Genomic DNA, 15,568 nt, shown 5'->3' on the forward strand with positions numbered 1-15,568 from the left:
AAGTTTTCAAACCACATTTCAAGGCAAGTGTCAGGATCTTGTGTTGTTAAGTTGTTTTGTAGTTTGATTTGATTCTAGTTTAATTATTTTGGGTTCTTATTTTGGTTGGATCTGTCTTGTTCCCGTTTTCCTTTAGTTTTCTTATTTCTACTTATTCTTGTCACTTTATTTTAATTGCATTTCTTCAGTCTACGTTATTCTTTAGTGTTAGATTTATTTCCTGCTCCCTAGTGTGCCTCCTCTCTCCCTCACACCTGCAATTTTTTTTAGGTTTTCTTTGATTAGTAAAACAAGGTTAATTCTTTGGTGTTTATTGGTAATTAAATCACTTAAAATTGACAACAAATTCTTCTTCAAAGACCTGAATATTTAATAGGTTGTCATTGTTTTTCTCATGAATGCATAATACTCTAAACGACAATGTTGATGCTGAGATGTAATAAAGGTATGGCTGGTGGTTACCTTCATCATTTTGTTGTTCTCTATCTTTGCAACTTCAAGCTTGGGTTGTAGCTCCACCAACTCCTTTTTCATTTCAGCAACCTGCACAAAGAAAGCTAACCTGTCACCTTCAGACATGGTAGACATTTCAAAAAATGTCAGAAATGAGAGAGCAATACAAACCTGATGAAAGGTATTTCTGCACATACCTGAGATTCAGCAAAGGCCAGTTTATCCAGGCCATTTGTGTACCTCTGTTTTGCCTTCATGACAGTGTCTTTCCGCTGAGTCAGGAGCTGATAGAAAGTTGCGATCAGCTCCAGGTAGGACGTGGGAGTCACATAATTAGTGCGCCCTAATTCAACTAGGAATCTAAAATGAAAAAAAAAAAAGCGTGACTACATTTTACATCTTAATTGAGTTCACTGATAAATACTATGTTTCATTTAACTGCGCATTACTGCTGTGAGAGTTGTTTGGCAGTGGTGTGAAAGGTTTTGCAGATGGGGACGACCTCAATCCTCTCATTGTCCGTCATCTCCAGAGAACCCAGGAAGCAATTGGCTACTCGCTCAAGAGCTTCTTCTGGCCATGGCTGTAAGGGTGCAACAAAGAACATGAAACATGTACCGGGATCTTATATGACATACAAGATCCCGGACATGAACAGACATGAACAAATTGTAAAGATAAAGTTCTTCTGTCCCTTTTTGTTAATCTCTTATCCAATTTTCACTTGCCTTTTTTCATGTCATACACATATTTATTTTTACAGCAAAGTGAGATTCAACATATTGTATGTATAATATAAAAAAACTGCCTCATGATAATTCCACAATACCTGATACCAGTCAATGGTGCAGCAGTTTATTAGAGATGGAAATTGCCGCAGACGATTTCGAAAGGCGATTCCAATAGGACTAAAGGCAACAACCACATGCAGGTTCTCTCTGCAGCATGAAATGAAAAAGGCAAATAGAGTCAAGGGGCTCAGCTCCAGATTTTTGTTGCCAGCCTGGGCAACCGGACGTATCGCCTGCAAGATCAGGAGAAAAGCATTTTAAACATACCCTAAAAAACTCCATTATTTTAGCATCAATACCTTTTTTTACCTCCATGATTTCTTGTTTCTCATCTACAGCAAACAGATTGGGAACTTCTCCTGTGTTCAGGACACTGTCCACATCTTCCAGAAAACCCTCATCCTTGATCTGGGCATCAGTCAACAAGAACACCGTCTTCTGTCCTTTAACTCCAGCATTTTTCAGCAGCATCTACAATTTTCGGCATAGTATGTTTAAATATGTCATACAAAAAAAAAGCAAATGTTAAAACAACTGTCTAAGTGACACATACAGCTCCTTGTATTTGTCTTTTGGATTATTCATATTTTAGTTATATGTCACATAAGATCCCGGTACATTGAAACTTGTAGCTGTACAATGTCAAAATGAAAAAGGTATCCAAGTATAATATATGGTTTAACAAGGCACAGAATATATAGTGTGAGGTGGAAGTGTCTTCAAAACTAATAGTCAAACCTTGAGGTCGTCTCTCCACTCTGTCATGCCGTAACTCTTAGAGATCTCAGGCTGGAACAAGGTCATGTGTGCCATTGATGTGGCCAAGCGGGTAATGGACTGGCGGCCGCTGCCTCCGACTCCAGCAAGCAGAGCATTGCCTCCAGGCTGCTTTAGCACGCGGCTTACGCGGGACAAGTGCTCCAGTACATAGCTACATAAGGTGAAGTCTTTTATCAGGTAATCAATCATGTTACTTTACTAACATAAAAAAAGCTTAATTTCTGAATTTACAGCATAGAGGTACAGTCTGCTGGTGTTGGATGTATTCTCATCCAAAATAAACTATTCATATAAAACTACATCACATTTTAAAACGCTGGGAGGAAAAAAAGCGATGTACCGGAAGATGACGAGGTTCATCCGATTCTTGTGCATCTGGTTGTATTCTTCGAGACACGCTTCCGCCACCACAGCAAACTCTTCTGTTGATGGCACCTCAGCATATAAGCGCTCGTCATCCTCCAGCTCAGGGTACATGTAATCGCCAAAAAGAAGATTCCTCATGTCTTCCTCTACCAGCTGTGAAGACAAACAACACAAATTTAGAGTTTTCTAAATACAGTGTAATCTGTCACTGATTACTATGCTTTCACATTTTAAATTGTAAGAAAAAAGCCGGAACACCTCTTCTGTTTCATACGCTGAATGTCTAACAAACTGAAATCTATAAAACAGACAAAAGAAAACTGAAGTTTGGCTTACTTTGCTGCCTTGTTTCAGGTGATCAAAGACCTGTTCAAAGGACTCTTTGAAGTGATCTTTGACGATTCTGTTCATCAGTTGGTAGAGCCATGCTCTGTCTTTGTCATCCACTAGACGATCGTAATAGACACGAAAGACTTCATGGACGAACAGGCGTATCATGGTATGTCTGCTTTCCAGAGACTCCTTCTTCAGCAACAGGCAGCCTTGAATGACCCGGGAGAAATCTCGTAGGTTGAAAGTGTAGTGAGACTTGGCTGGTGTCGGAAGAAGGTTTTCCATGGCTTGTTTATACACCTTTAAAATGTAAAAGAGAAGAGCATAAAAAATACCAAGAAAAAAATCAGAGGCAAATATAAACATAAAATTTAATCCCCCTAAACATTACCACCATTTGTAAAGTAACAATTACAAACTTTGGTTTATTTCATTGAGCTGTGATAGATCAAAAGAACGTGGCATATAATAGTGCAACAGCATTTGTTTTCAGCCCAAATGAGTTTATCCTTTGTATCGCCTCTTTTTCTCAATGTTGAAAATTTGTGGGGTAAATTGAAAAACTGTTTGCATCATTATCTTTTTGCCTTACATCCATGTGCTACTTTGTGTTTGTCATATAAAACCTCAAAAAATACGCTGAAGTTAGTGTTGTAATGAAACCAAACCTAAAAAAAAAAAGGTTTAAGAGTGTTTTTACAAGGCACTAGTCTTAAGTGAAAGTTATATGTGTTAAAGATAACTCACTTCCATTGTTGCTGCCACTATTTGGTTGCCAGTGGTAAAACATTCAGGGGCGAATCCATTGTTTTTGAGGTAGAAAGCCACAATGTTGGAGAAAATGCGAACCATGGTGTCGTCACTGAAGGGATTAATGCTCATGATGTTGAAATGCCGAAGAAAGCGAGGCGTTACTGCATTTCTTCCACCACCAGGGGGACCCATTGCACACAGAAACTGGATGTCAATTAAGGTGATCTTTGTTGTATCCTTTAAGTCGTACCTGCCAGAGCATAAAAAGTGACATCTAAAGTTTTGAAAACAATTATTTTGTGCATTTTTGTTTGTTGACTGTTTACAGTGGCTTCTAAGAGTAGGCTGATACCAGTTTCTATGGTCCATGTACTGTCGTAGAAGCTCCACAGGAGGTTGAGCACCAAACTGCTCCAGGGCAGGCATGTTCATGTCATCTACAAAGATGACACACTTTTTTCCCAGTGGAGGGCCAAACACTCCTTTCCTTCTCTTATCCAACCTGGACATGATTATATTCTAAGAGATACAACAAATACACAATAAAATTTAGAATGCTGAGAACAGCTAGATGCTACTGTAAGAATACCATTGTATCCAATTAATCAATCAACTCTTTTAACAACTAATTAAACAATGGGTATCAACAACTCTCACATTGCCAGAACTAACCTGGGTTTGATTGGCACTTGTCCGGGCTGAAAAGTTGATGAAAAAGGGCAGAAAACTGTCTTTGTCTAGATTGTTCATCAGTTTCTCCTTCACATAAACAGACTTCCCAGTGCCAGTAGGCCCAACAAACAGGGGAGGACTGGTGAGATTATTTGTTAAATGATAAAAGCACACCATGAAAAATGAGCATACCGCAACTTAAAACAACACACAGTGCCAGTCAGCAGTTTGCCTAAACTCATCATTCACAAGAATTGCATATAAATGTTCAACATTAACGATGCATTTGACCCATATTAACATTAAGAAATACAACTGCATCGAGTAACTAAGACAAGAATTGGGAGCAAAAGTAAAAATATAATTTGATCTGTCTCTCATTAAACCATGGTCCAACATTGTACAATATTAGTGAAGTTTTAAGTAACATTGAGACATTGTATGGATTCGAGAAATTAATAGTAAATTCAAACTAGTCCACCTAAGTCTTGCTTTTTAAGCTTCGTTAAAGGTGTTCATTTAATCATCATTAGACATCCGTGGCCATGACGGGTTTACGTAAGCTTCTGACAGGTACTGTGGATGAACTTCATATCAGTGGCATACATGCAGTTTTGAAATCTGAGTTGACTGTAATATCTAAGAATACTGACACTCCATGGTTGATGCAGAGGTCCATTAGATAAGTGTAGCGAATGGTGTCTATGGTGGGAACAATGATGTCCTGCACCTTTGTGTTTTTATCTCCCAGGTTGATGCTCTTAATTGTTTCGTTCCAGTGAAACCATTTTCCTCTTCCTTTAAACTGAGAAGAAGTTTACAATACTATTCATTAATTCAACACTAATAAAAAACCTTCAGACTATAAGAGCAGATTACCTCATAAAAGTAGTCATACACCAGGCCTTTTTCCTCCATGTGACACTCCCATTTCCCAACTGTTTCGGGGATTGGACATTCCTGTGTTTCTCCAGAAAGTGTGGCCCTTAAGAAATGACTGAACTTTTCTCTGCTGTCTGCATCACAAGCACCCCCCACAGACCACACCAGGGAGAATGCAAAAGCTGCCTGAAAGCAAAAAATAAAAGAAACAGAGGAAGGGAACAGCAAAACTTTCACTTAACTGAGGTGCCTTGTTTTTGTAAAGTTGTAAGTTGAAAAAAAAAAAATCGACATAATAGAGTGATAGTACCATGATCCAGATGCGAATGCTCCTGTCCTCTGGATGTGCCGTCACTGGTTCAACAAGCAACATCTCAAACAGTCGACACAGGGCCACCGCAGTGTTACTGTTGCTAGTGGAAACAACCTCCTGCGAACAGACCCACATGACATTTTTTTACACAATCAAGAGAAACATTTTGCTGTAAGAGAAGCTTTTGCATCTATGAATTTGTGGCACAGGGCCCAGTTTACCTTGCACTGCTTGCGTAACTTAACGATGGAAGGTGGAAAGAGCCAGAGGAAGAGAGCCATCAGCAATGCATGATGGTCCTTAGACTTCAGAGGATCAGGAAGAGTGTTCATCCAGGAGATCACCAAAGGCTTCCAGCCTAGCTGAGAGGGTTCCATGTAGACCATACCACATCGGCTGACTGTGGCAGGCTGCAGTTGCAACATAATTTATTTAAAAATATGCTAAAAAATACTTAATTAGACAACTTTAAATGTGTGAAAATGCATATTGACTGCACCAGAAGCTGCATGCCACTATATAAATTGCACACTTTTAACTTACTGAAGCTTGTGACAGATCCATCGCTTCAAAAATAAGACTCATCTGATTGGACATCTGAATTATCTCACCACTCATCAAGCACAACTGCAGATGAGAATTATAGAAAAAAAATCACGTTGATATATTGAAAACATAAGCATGCATATCGGTTTTACTTTAACTATGCACCTTTTTGTTGTCATCCAGCACAGTGTTCATACTTTCAATCCACAGCGTGTCTATGGGACCGTCAAACACCACCCACTTGCGCTCTGGTGTGTCTCCCAAGGCAAAGTCACGAAAAGTGTTGGCCACAATACCATCTGTCCACTGATAGAAAGAGAAACCCAGTAAGTGAAAAGAAACATCAAAGAATGGGCAACACATTATTCTAGGTGTAGTGACTAATAAAAGTATTTATATGTGGGGGGTTTTTTTGTCTTATGTGATGAGGTGTGGCATGGCATTTTGCATTTAGCAGTCTTACATCAATAGCTTGTAATTAGATATCAATTAGATAAATGTCAGTTTGATACATGTTGTGGGTGGTTCCCCAGCTTTATGGTGAACCTGTGGCCCAGGCTGAAGCCTTTTTTATCACTGTGCAAACAGTTTATCATTTCCATGTTGACCCCGTATGTAGGGTCATCCATCTTCAAAGTATCCATGTCCGTGCTGAGGAACAGCAATGGTATGTTCCTTCACACATATAGTCTTTAAAATAGGTTGAAATGTTTAAACCCTGGTCTCATCTGACTAGTGCACCTCCTTCCTTTGTGGTTATAATGTGACAAAATGTGAAAAAGATCAAGCTGTATGATTGCATTTGCAAAGCATTGTATACAAATGAACACATAATCCTTTCATAATGTCATGCAGATTAAAAAAGGAACATATTTACCTCATGGGAAACCAGGTCAAACTGTCCAAAGAGCTGTCCCATAGTAATGGACTTTGGATTTAATGTCCTGAAGATGACCTTCTCTTCTCCTTCGTGTCCTTTCTCATTCATCATAGTCAGAGTGTCAGCTAAAACATGCAACACCTTTGTTTTCCCAGCAAAGGGCTCTCCCACCAGCATAAACCTGCAAAATGACTTTTTTGTGTATAATTGTCTTTTATGGTAAATACAGCCATATGAAAACCTAAGCATGACCTACCCATGTCTAACTATCATCATCTCATATGTCTGTATAATCTTTTGCAAGAAGACTTCAGTTGGCTGCACATTATGCTTTTCACAGCACTCTGTAGCAGACTCTAAGAACAGCTGGCAAAAAATAAAGGAAAACAGATAAAAACAAAGATAACATTTAGAATCGCAAGACAGTAGTTTGAGTAATAGTGTTAAAACATCAGACCTTATAGTCGGCCTCAGGAAGAGTGATGCCCGGGAAAAGATCGCTGGTGATCCCGTTGAACAAAGGAATATCATGGGACAGAAACTTGGGTTCATTAACATCTTTTATGGATCTCAGGAGCTGAATGTTACAACATAAGAAATTCATGAATAACTTAAGATGATCTGATGACTGAAGCTGCAATTAAAGACATAAACTGAAGTCTATCAAACAAATTACGTAACTTCTGCACAATTACCAGAATGTCTTCGTTCTCATTGGGATACTTAAGCTTGAGGTTTCCTGCAGCCACTAGCACTGCTTTGACGGCCCTCATGCCGTAATCGTAGTGAAACTGGGAGGAGAGCTGCTCTGAACAAAGCCTGTAGGTCATTACAATCTTTACTGACAGTGGTTTGGCATTGAGGAAGCCGTATGAATACAGAGAGATCTCTGCGATCAGAGCGTAGTTTGGGACCATCATGGCCACAGTTCGAAACAACACCTACAGAAAAGCAAAATGTACAGAAACACTGAAACATTCTTACGTAAAATTACATTAATTAGGTACGTTAAATAATAAAAATAAAACATATCGCGCATTATTTCTGACAAAACACCTTGAGGTTGTCCGGAAGCTCTGAGCGTCCCGCGTAACCGGGGTTCATTGTTATGGAAACAAAGCAGTTGGGATTGAGCTTGAGCGTAGTTCCTTCAAAATCAAAGTACTCCAGCTTCATTTCTATGGCCCTCTGGATGCACAGAACCTGCTGAGCCACTACAGACAGCACCTCCAGCTCAATACGGTTGAATTCATCAAAGCACGCCCAAGCTCCAGACGAGGCTAGACCTTTAAAAAACTATGCAATGGATTAAAATATATATTAAAATAACATTGTTAGCACGCACGATAATTCACATTGAATTTCAAGAGAATAGTACTTTTCCCATTGCGATATAATCCAGTCCATCTGAACAGTTAAACACCACACACTGCACAGCAAGAGCTTTGGCTAAATCCTTGGTGGTTTCAGTTTTTCCTGTCCCGGCTGGACCCTCAGGTGCCCCACCCAAATTAAGATAGAAAGCTCCAATCTATAACAGAAGGGGATGGAATCAGATTTCAGCATTTATCAGCAAGACAAGATGCATTATTCATAATTAAGATAACTTAAACCAATGTTGTTTTTTTAACTACCAGAGTTCTGTAGCATCTGTCAGTCAGAGGAGTGATGACCAGACGTGGTGAGTTCCCCAGGTACTCATAGGCATAGCAAACATCACAGTTGATAATGTGAACGCGAACGTTTTCATTGGTCCAGTAGTAACGAAGCTGAGCTAGCCACTGAAAGTCAGTTTCGTGTGACACACCTAAAAACAACAACACTGAAGTTCTTGGATCTGCTCAAGAGAGCTCCTTAAATATTTAAACGGTTTTAGGGATGGTGTTACCTTTCTCTATAAGGTCCACGACAACGTCCCGGGCATGGACGTCAATTGTGACGAGCGCTCCCAAAGTAATCCGGGTTTGCTTGGAAAGTTTTCCTCTCACCAGCTTTATGATGTCATTCAGCTGATCCTTCAGTTTTTCATAATAGGCTTTTATGCCCTACAGAGATAACGGCATACTGTTATGATTATTTGAAGAAATACTGTGTTCACCATAGAGTTAATAACATTACCGTTTACACAGCCACATAATTAATCTTCTTAGTCCAATTTAGAAAATCTCCAAAAAAAGTATGAAAAGGTCTCAAATCAAGCAGAATAAAACACAGAAAGACTCACTTTCTCCCCTTTTCTGATGGCCTCATGAACCTCCAAAGTCCAAAAAATCTGAGAGGTGCAAATGACCACCTGTCCAGGCCACTCTGTGACCCACTGGTCCCGTGGAGTCTCAGGATAGGCCTGCCCATTTAAAAACATGAAAACATTTTATGGACCAGAAAATGTGTGATATGTAAACAGATATTTACCCACACTCATCATCAACATTAATGTCATTTACATTTTAGGCATTTATCGGTGCCCTAGATAAAATTCTCTACATCTAATGGACATTTCTTTAAATGTCAGTGACGCCATACATATTTGACCAAGTATAGTTTTGCATTCAGTGTTCCTCTTCTATAATGTTGAACCTGGGTTATAGTAGTTTTCTATCGAGAACTATGAGAATATTTTTTACTCTATGAACCAGAAAAGATCTGCATTCAATTCAAAGTAGTTACCAAACACTTCAAATGCAAAATTCCAAGCCCAAAATTCATACATTAATGTAAAACTCTCGTGGTAATTATGAGTGTAGGTAAACTTCTGACACAAACATTATGTATAAGAGTGATCTTACCAATCTTGAGCGGGCTATCACATCTCTGACACTGCGAAGCATCACATCCTCCACCTGAATCAGCCACTTCTCTACAGCTCCTTTGGCTTCGGATGTAGAGATACGCTGGATTAGATCAACACGTTCGCCTTCGCTGCTGAACATGGCCTGAGCAAAAACAGTACAAAGCCGATTAAAACCTAATCGTTCACAATGTATACATAACACATTTTGAATTATGTATGTGAGTGTCTTGCCTGAATATCCAGATTGGGTAAGAAGTCCAGTTTGGAAATACCCTCAAAACACTTTTTCAGATGAGGCTGAACTAGGAGTGGATCTTTGGTTTCAGAGAGAATCTCAAGCATCTCATCATTTGACAGAAAGAAGAACCTGCAAAATAGATCACCAGAAAAAAATTAGAATATTGCCACATATAATAAAACCAATTGGTCGAAAATTGCAGAAAGTTTTTTGTTTGTTTACCGTGGAAAAAAGAGCCGTTTCTTCTCCAAATAAGCATTCAAGCCTCTCATAATGTTATCGAGGAGGTCGTTAGAATTTAGCAGCTTCTCTAACAAACCCGGAAGCGCGGTTGCTGGCAGAATCTAAGATGAAGCAATGTGGTGTCGCTAAAAGATCTGTTTTCAAAAATGAACACAGTTTTGCTTTATTTTATTTTTTACCTTGGGGTCTTTGACACAATGCCTCATGATCTCTTTCCAGTTTCTGTCTACAGCTTGAAAAAGCCTTCCTTCTTCTGGTATCTGCTGCATGATGTCCTGAGATGAAAAGATGGGCTCCAGGTAAAGCCACTGGGCCTGCACCTTCAGCCACTCATCTATGATTGTCTGAATGTTAACCAGGCGCTCCTCCCATTGCTAAAAACAGAAACAAAACTCTTTTATGTTTTCATAGTACAGAACTATGAATAATATATATATATATTTTTTATTTACAATGAAAACTTCAGAAAATTGCTGTACTCATTAATAACGGAAATTGTCTCCAGAAAAGTCTACCTTAATTTCTTTCTCAAATGGTTTGATGAAAGGTGAGCCCCTCATTGTCTGAGTCTTTACAATTTGATCATCTAACATTGTCTGAATATCATCCAAAGCAGTCAAAATGGAAACACCGGTCTCCCTGTAAGGTTGATGGCTGAAGGCAACAGCGTCCCAAGTTTGCAACATGGTTTGCATGGCTTTCTCCAGGGAAAACTCCTACAATGAAAGACGGTTTACAAGGCCTACATTCAGATCATAGACCTTTTGTGACAACCTGTAAAGCCCAAGGGAGTTTCACCTTACTAGCAGCTGCACTGATAGACTCGAACTCAGTCAGATAAGGTCCTAAGTTTTGCTTTAAAACTTTGCGTAATGTTGTTCCAGAGTTAGGGGTTAGGTCATGATCGGCTATTTTAGACATGCTGTCCCAGTGACGTTGCCTGATACCTGGGTTACACAAGACAGACACGACGGGAACATATTCCTGTTGATGCAAAGATACATAAATTAAAAGCTACACACCAGCAAAAAAAATAAATAAAAAAGTTATGCTATGTTATGTTAATTCAATCATCAGTAGATTTTAAATACCTTAAATGTTTTGATCTGTGCCATAGCAGCAGAACACAGAATTACAGCTGGGTCATCCTGCCTTTTGACCTCTTCCTCAGGTACCTTGTGCTTTTTTATTCCAGAAATCTTTTCCTTCTCTTGTGCAGCCTTAATCTGCTTCTGCTGGAAAAACTTCAGTAATTTAAAAATCTCCCTATAAAACTCATCCACTTGACTTTCCATAGTCTCCCCATTTAGTTCCAAGAAAGAGCCGTCCATCCATCTGCTCACAAATAGAGAACACGTTTATCACAGGGTGTTATTAAAATCGAAACGTTGCACTTTAGGGACTGGTTTCAGACCTGCTTTCTGTGTTCTGCCATTTAAGGACGAATGCAAACAGCTTATGGTATGGTTCAATGTGTTCCTTGATGCTTTCAACTTCAGGGTAAGATGTCAAGTCCCATTGGTAGAAGACTTCTTCCTTATTAACAATGACTACTGCCTCCTCAGCATCCCGGAGAAGTTTCTGTATCATTCTTACCTTTGAAATATACTGTTCAAAAGGTATGTTTAATGAGATTATGGCTTTGGGGCAACCATAGATAATGAAAGTTGCAGAAACAGCTGACAAAGTATGTCACCCTCCATTTTATATAGATATCTTGTAAAAGTATTTGTGTCCCTTTTGTATTTTATTTTTTTCTTATTAGAACCACAAGCGTCAATGATTTTATGAGATAGACTAGCACAAAGTGAAACAAAGTTATGTGGATTTCTATTTTAAAATGAAAATCCAAGATTCAGTACAACTACTGGCCTTCAGAAGTTAGAAGTTCCCCCTGTGAATAATTAAATTGTATTATACAACCAGCTGTTCTGCGGAGGTTATAGAACATTGCTGGTAACAAACAGAATAACGGAGATCAAGCTGAGAACCAGACAAGTTGGGGATGAAGTCATAGCTAAGTTTTTAGCAAATTTATGTTTTTTAATAATATCTAAATTAGGCAAGTCCTGTCTTCATTGAAGAGCAGTAAGAAGAAAAGTATTGGTGCCATGAGAATTTCAAATTAAAAGTGTGTCACAAGCCATGCCGGGAACACAGCAAAGATGTTGAAGAAGGTGCTCCATTTAGATGAAACCAAACTTAAGCATTATACATGCAACAAGCTTTGTAGGATGGAAAACCTATACAGCACATTGACCTGTTGGGAACTTTAAAGTTGCACTGCAGGAAAAACCCAGTTAGAGGCTGCAAAAAATACTGAAGATTCGGGCAGAAATTGGAGTTTCGCCAGAACATTGACCCTAAACATATAGTGAGAGAAACAATGAGATTATTTATGTCAAAGCATATGTTGGGATGGACCAGTTAAAGTCAAGTTGTCAAATTATAAATTTGTGGAAAGACTACTTTGCTGTAGGGTTGACCCAAAACAACACCGTAATACATATATATATGCAACACTTTTCAAATTTTTACTTTTATTTAATTTTGTAAAACCATGCATTATTTGTCTTCTTCTCTATAAAATCGTAAAATCTACAACAAGCTTCCAGAAACAGCAAAACTGCCAAAACATTGTTTCTTTAAATCAAGTCTAACATCCCACATGATTATTGTTGTCTTTGACTAATAACAACTACAGTATTGATTAGTTTATTTCATGTATACTTCATAATGAATATTCTTGATAATTTTGATATTGGCATCTGACAAAATGTAATGTTTATTGCTTGTTTCATAATTGGTAACTGTATTATCTTGTTATCATGAAAAGCACTTTGAACTGCCTTATTGCTGAAATGTGCTATACAAATAAACTTGACTTAAAATACAATGACATTTGTGGTTATAACGTGAAAAAATGTGGAAAACGTTCAGTGGGTATAAATACTTTTGAAATGCATTATATATGTGTTGTTGTTTTAGCAACAATACATTTTGCTAAAACACCCCATGCTTGACAGGTGAATTCAAAACTGGTCAATAATCTCATAAAAAAAAAAAAACATACAAAAAACACTAGCGTAGGTTTATGTAACAGCCGAAATGACACTGTACCTGTTGCAACATATCCAGGCGAGAGCATTCCACTATCTGCTCTGACAAGTTTCCCAATCTTTCAAGGTCAATCATTAGTTTTTCCCTTTTCTCTACCAGCTCTTTCTCTCCTTTCTGCTTGGCCTTCTGCAACACCTGGAAAATAACAACCGTGTGCAGAATCAAATCTAAAAAATAAATACATTAGAAATTTAAAGAATGATATAGTTTAGAAGACGCACCTTATCGTGGACCTCAAAAGCATCAAGTATATTTTTGGGCCAAAGAAAAACAGTCGAGTTAAGTTCCAAATCCTCTGGTTCAATTGTGTGGACATCCAAGAGATACATAAGTCTGGTGCTTGCTTCCTGTAAGTGCATGTTGGGATGTATATGAGATGTAAGAAATGTTGTTTTTCTGCAAGACACAACAGCTTAAGACCAAATGTCCAATTAGTCACCTGTAGTTTTTCATTTAGGTCTGCAAGACCCTTTGTCTTGGTCAAATCCATGTAGTCGACCATCTCAGCCATAGCATCTATGTTTTCTGGAACTTCCTGACATTTCTCTTTGATGATTTCAAATTCAGAGCAGATCCTTTCCACGCACAAAAAAAAAAAGTCATGCATAATGAGACCATTAGGATGTCTAGAAATGAGAGATAGGCTTGACTGAAAATGCCACAGGAGGGGAACCTACTCTAGATTTTGCTCCCGATGTTTGGCGACCAGTGTTTTCAGAAGAATGTCAGCAAACATTTTGGCTTTATCACGTAAGCTTTGTTTGAGCTCCTCACATCCCAGATGAATCATTGGAAAGTAGACTTTTGATGGAAGGTTGGAAATCTCCCTTGCGAGCGCATGAAACTCCTCCACTTGCTTTACCAGACAAGGTTAAATACATTCAGACATAAACTAAGACATGGCGAAGTCGTAATGTGTCATAAAATGAATTAAGTTCAGCTTTAAGATTCTTTACTTCAGTAAACTCTTCAAAAGTGTGCTCCTCTTCCAGAAAAGTGTCCACTTGTGTCTGTGCAGTTCCATTCACAAGCCAGTCATAGCTTTCAACTTCAAAATAAACCACAAAAGCAAGTTATGAATTGATACAGTTTCTAATGTGAAGTTTAAATATAATCGCAATAGTTTTCAGTTTTTAATGATGCATTTTTGCTGTTCTTTTCCCAGCGTGGAATGAGCTTACAAAACAGGACGTTCTTAAGTTTCAAAAACAAGATTCTTGTTGACAAATTTGAATTTATTGTGGATTTTCTCTACCACAGGCTGAAAAAATATTCATATGGGTTTCTATGAAAACACAAATTAATATATAAGTAAACGTCATTTATCAGCACCACTCCAGAAGGTAAATGTTAACTACTGAATAAAGCAAACTAACCATTTCGAAAACCAGTTTTAAAATTTGCTTAAGATCAGGATCTTGAACATGTGATTGTGAAGGTTAAGTCAGACATTGCTGGAATACCAGTGTCAGTGTCCACGGTGAGGTGACACTGACACTGGCAGGTCCATTCCAGAAGACTGCTAAGAATCCTAAGAAGAGTGGTCAGACATCCAGCCACAGTCATGGCGGAGTCATGCTGATGGCGAGAAAATGTGTTTAGTCTCTCTGCAATGTACCACGTTGCATTCATTCAAAAATTAGTGGGTGTGGATGCATATATATGAGCCTGTATGTATCACATGGACCAGATTAATATTAAATAATATAAACACAAAATTCAAACATGTTTACCAAAAACATGCCTCCAAAAATCCTTAACTTTGTTTTTTTTTTTTTTTTTTTTTTTTTTTTTTAATAAAAACATTTTACCACAAGAAAAGAATGGATGAACTCCATTCAATTAATGGCTCAGTGAGTACGACCACTGATTTAATGGTTATTTTAATTTTTTTGCGGACCAAAATCAAAATAATGTTTATGTCGATGGGAAGCGAATGAGTGCTATATCACCGTAGGTCTTCAAATGTTTGTCAGGTTCCTCCAAATGTTTGCGCACAGCATTTGTCACAGTGACCCGAGCCCAAGTAAGGATCTCATCGGGAACGCTGGCATCCACACATGGAGACGAGGTTTGGGCCAACCAAGACTGCACAGTCTGTACTCTCTATAAGTAAATAACAAGAAGCCAATTCCTTCTCAACACACACACACATACACAAACACAAACACTAATTAAGCTTAAAATGAGAAATCTTACCTGCAGTGAGCTTGCTATGGAATTGAGTATCTCCAAAACAGAATATTCTAAATCTTTGAGAGTTGGGTAAGTGCCCATTTTTCCATCATCAAATGTCAAAGTCATGAGGAACACGGGCAAGCAGTGTTGATTGCTTGGGTCGAAAAAGCTGACAAACTTTTTTACACTTTGCTGAAGCAGGAACTTCAACTATAAATATGGGGGGAAA

The 15,568-nt window shown here is 38.4% G+C and overlaps 1 protein-coding gene across 1 annotated transcript in view; it reads right to left on the bottom strand.

The window, feature by feature from the left end:
* The window catches only part of dnah12 (dynein, axonemal, heavy chain 12), a 28,964-nt gene that overhangs the window by 10,732 nt on the left and 2,664 nt on the right, over nucleotides 1-15,568 (bottom strand). The window contains exons 7-47 of the mRNA XM_014998471.2: nucleotides 15,361-15,549; nucleotides 15,114-15,267; nucleotides 14,118-14,209; nucleotides 13,839-14,017; nucleotides 13,601-13,736; nucleotides 13,383-13,508; nucleotides 13,162-13,296; nucleotides 11,456-11,649; nucleotides 11,133-11,376; nucleotides 10,840-11,025; nucleotides 10,557-10,757; nucleotides 10,221-10,415; nucleotides 10,021-10,142; nucleotides 9,792-9,927; nucleotides 9,556-9,702; nucleotides 8,994-9,113; nucleotides 8,658-8,814; nucleotides 8,404-8,576; nucleotides 8,148-8,300; nucleotides 7,826-8,065; nucleotides 7,465-7,710; nucleotides 7,227-7,346; nucleotides 7,026-7,135; nucleotides 6,767-6,950; nucleotides 6,055-6,195; nucleotides 5,887-5,970; nucleotides 5,565-5,753; nucleotides 5,341-5,460; nucleotides 5,028-5,216; nucleotides 4,802-4,953; nucleotides 4,149-4,287; nucleotides 3,829-3,995; nucleotides 3,471-3,726; nucleotides 2,727-3,023; nucleotides 2,365-2,543; nucleotides 1,983-2,175; nucleotides 1,554-1,715; nucleotides 1,283-1,477; nucleotides 903-1,036; nucleotides 651-813; nucleotides 463-543 (exon numbers count right to left, since the gene is read on the bottom strand). Coding sequence (XP_014853957.2) covers nucleotides 463-543; nucleotides 651-813; nucleotides 903-1,036; nucleotides 1,283-1,477; nucleotides 1,554-1,715; nucleotides 1,983-2,175; nucleotides 2,365-2,543; nucleotides 2,727-3,023; nucleotides 3,471-3,726; nucleotides 3,829-3,995; nucleotides 4,149-4,287; nucleotides 4,802-4,953; nucleotides 5,028-5,216; nucleotides 5,341-5,460; nucleotides 5,565-5,753; nucleotides 5,887-5,970; nucleotides 6,055-6,195; nucleotides 6,767-6,950; nucleotides 7,026-7,135; nucleotides 7,227-7,346; nucleotides 7,465-7,710; nucleotides 7,826-8,065; nucleotides 8,148-8,300; nucleotides 8,404-8,576; nucleotides 8,658-8,814; nucleotides 8,994-9,113; nucleotides 9,556-9,702; nucleotides 9,792-9,927; nucleotides 10,021-10,142; nucleotides 10,221-10,415; nucleotides 10,557-10,757; nucleotides 10,840-11,025; nucleotides 11,133-11,376; nucleotides 11,456-11,649; nucleotides 13,162-13,296; nucleotides 13,383-13,508; nucleotides 13,601-13,736; nucleotides 13,839-14,017; nucleotides 14,118-14,209; nucleotides 15,114-15,267; nucleotides 15,361-15,549 — 6,780 coding nt within the window. The remainder of the gene's footprint in view (nucleotides 1-462; nucleotides 544-650; nucleotides 814-902; nucleotides 1,037-1,282; nucleotides 1,478-1,553; nucleotides 1,716-1,982; nucleotides 2,176-2,364; nucleotides 2,544-2,726; nucleotides 3,024-3,470; nucleotides 3,727-3,828; nucleotides 3,996-4,148; nucleotides 4,288-4,801; nucleotides 4,954-5,027; nucleotides 5,217-5,340; nucleotides 5,461-5,564; nucleotides 5,754-5,886; nucleotides 5,971-6,054; nucleotides 6,196-6,766; nucleotides 6,951-7,025; nucleotides 7,136-7,226; nucleotides 7,347-7,464; nucleotides 7,711-7,825; nucleotides 8,066-8,147; nucleotides 8,301-8,403; nucleotides 8,577-8,657; nucleotides 8,815-8,993; nucleotides 9,114-9,555; nucleotides 9,703-9,791; nucleotides 9,928-10,020; nucleotides 10,143-10,220; nucleotides 10,416-10,556; nucleotides 10,758-10,839; nucleotides 11,026-11,132; nucleotides 11,377-11,455; nucleotides 11,650-13,161; nucleotides 13,297-13,382; nucleotides 13,509-13,600; nucleotides 13,737-13,838; nucleotides 14,018-14,117; nucleotides 14,210-15,113; nucleotides 15,268-15,360; nucleotides 15,550-15,568) is intronic.

Source organism: Poecilia mexicana, unplaced genomic scaffold (genome assembly GCF_051168715.1).
Source record: "Poecilia mexicana isolate PSO_F unplaced genomic scaffold, ASM5116871v1 scaffold_7, whole genome shotgun sequence".
NCBI classification, from domain to species: domain Eukaryota; kingdom Metazoa; phylum Chordata; class Actinopteri; order Cyprinodontiformes; family Poeciliidae; genus Poecilia; species Poecilia mexicana.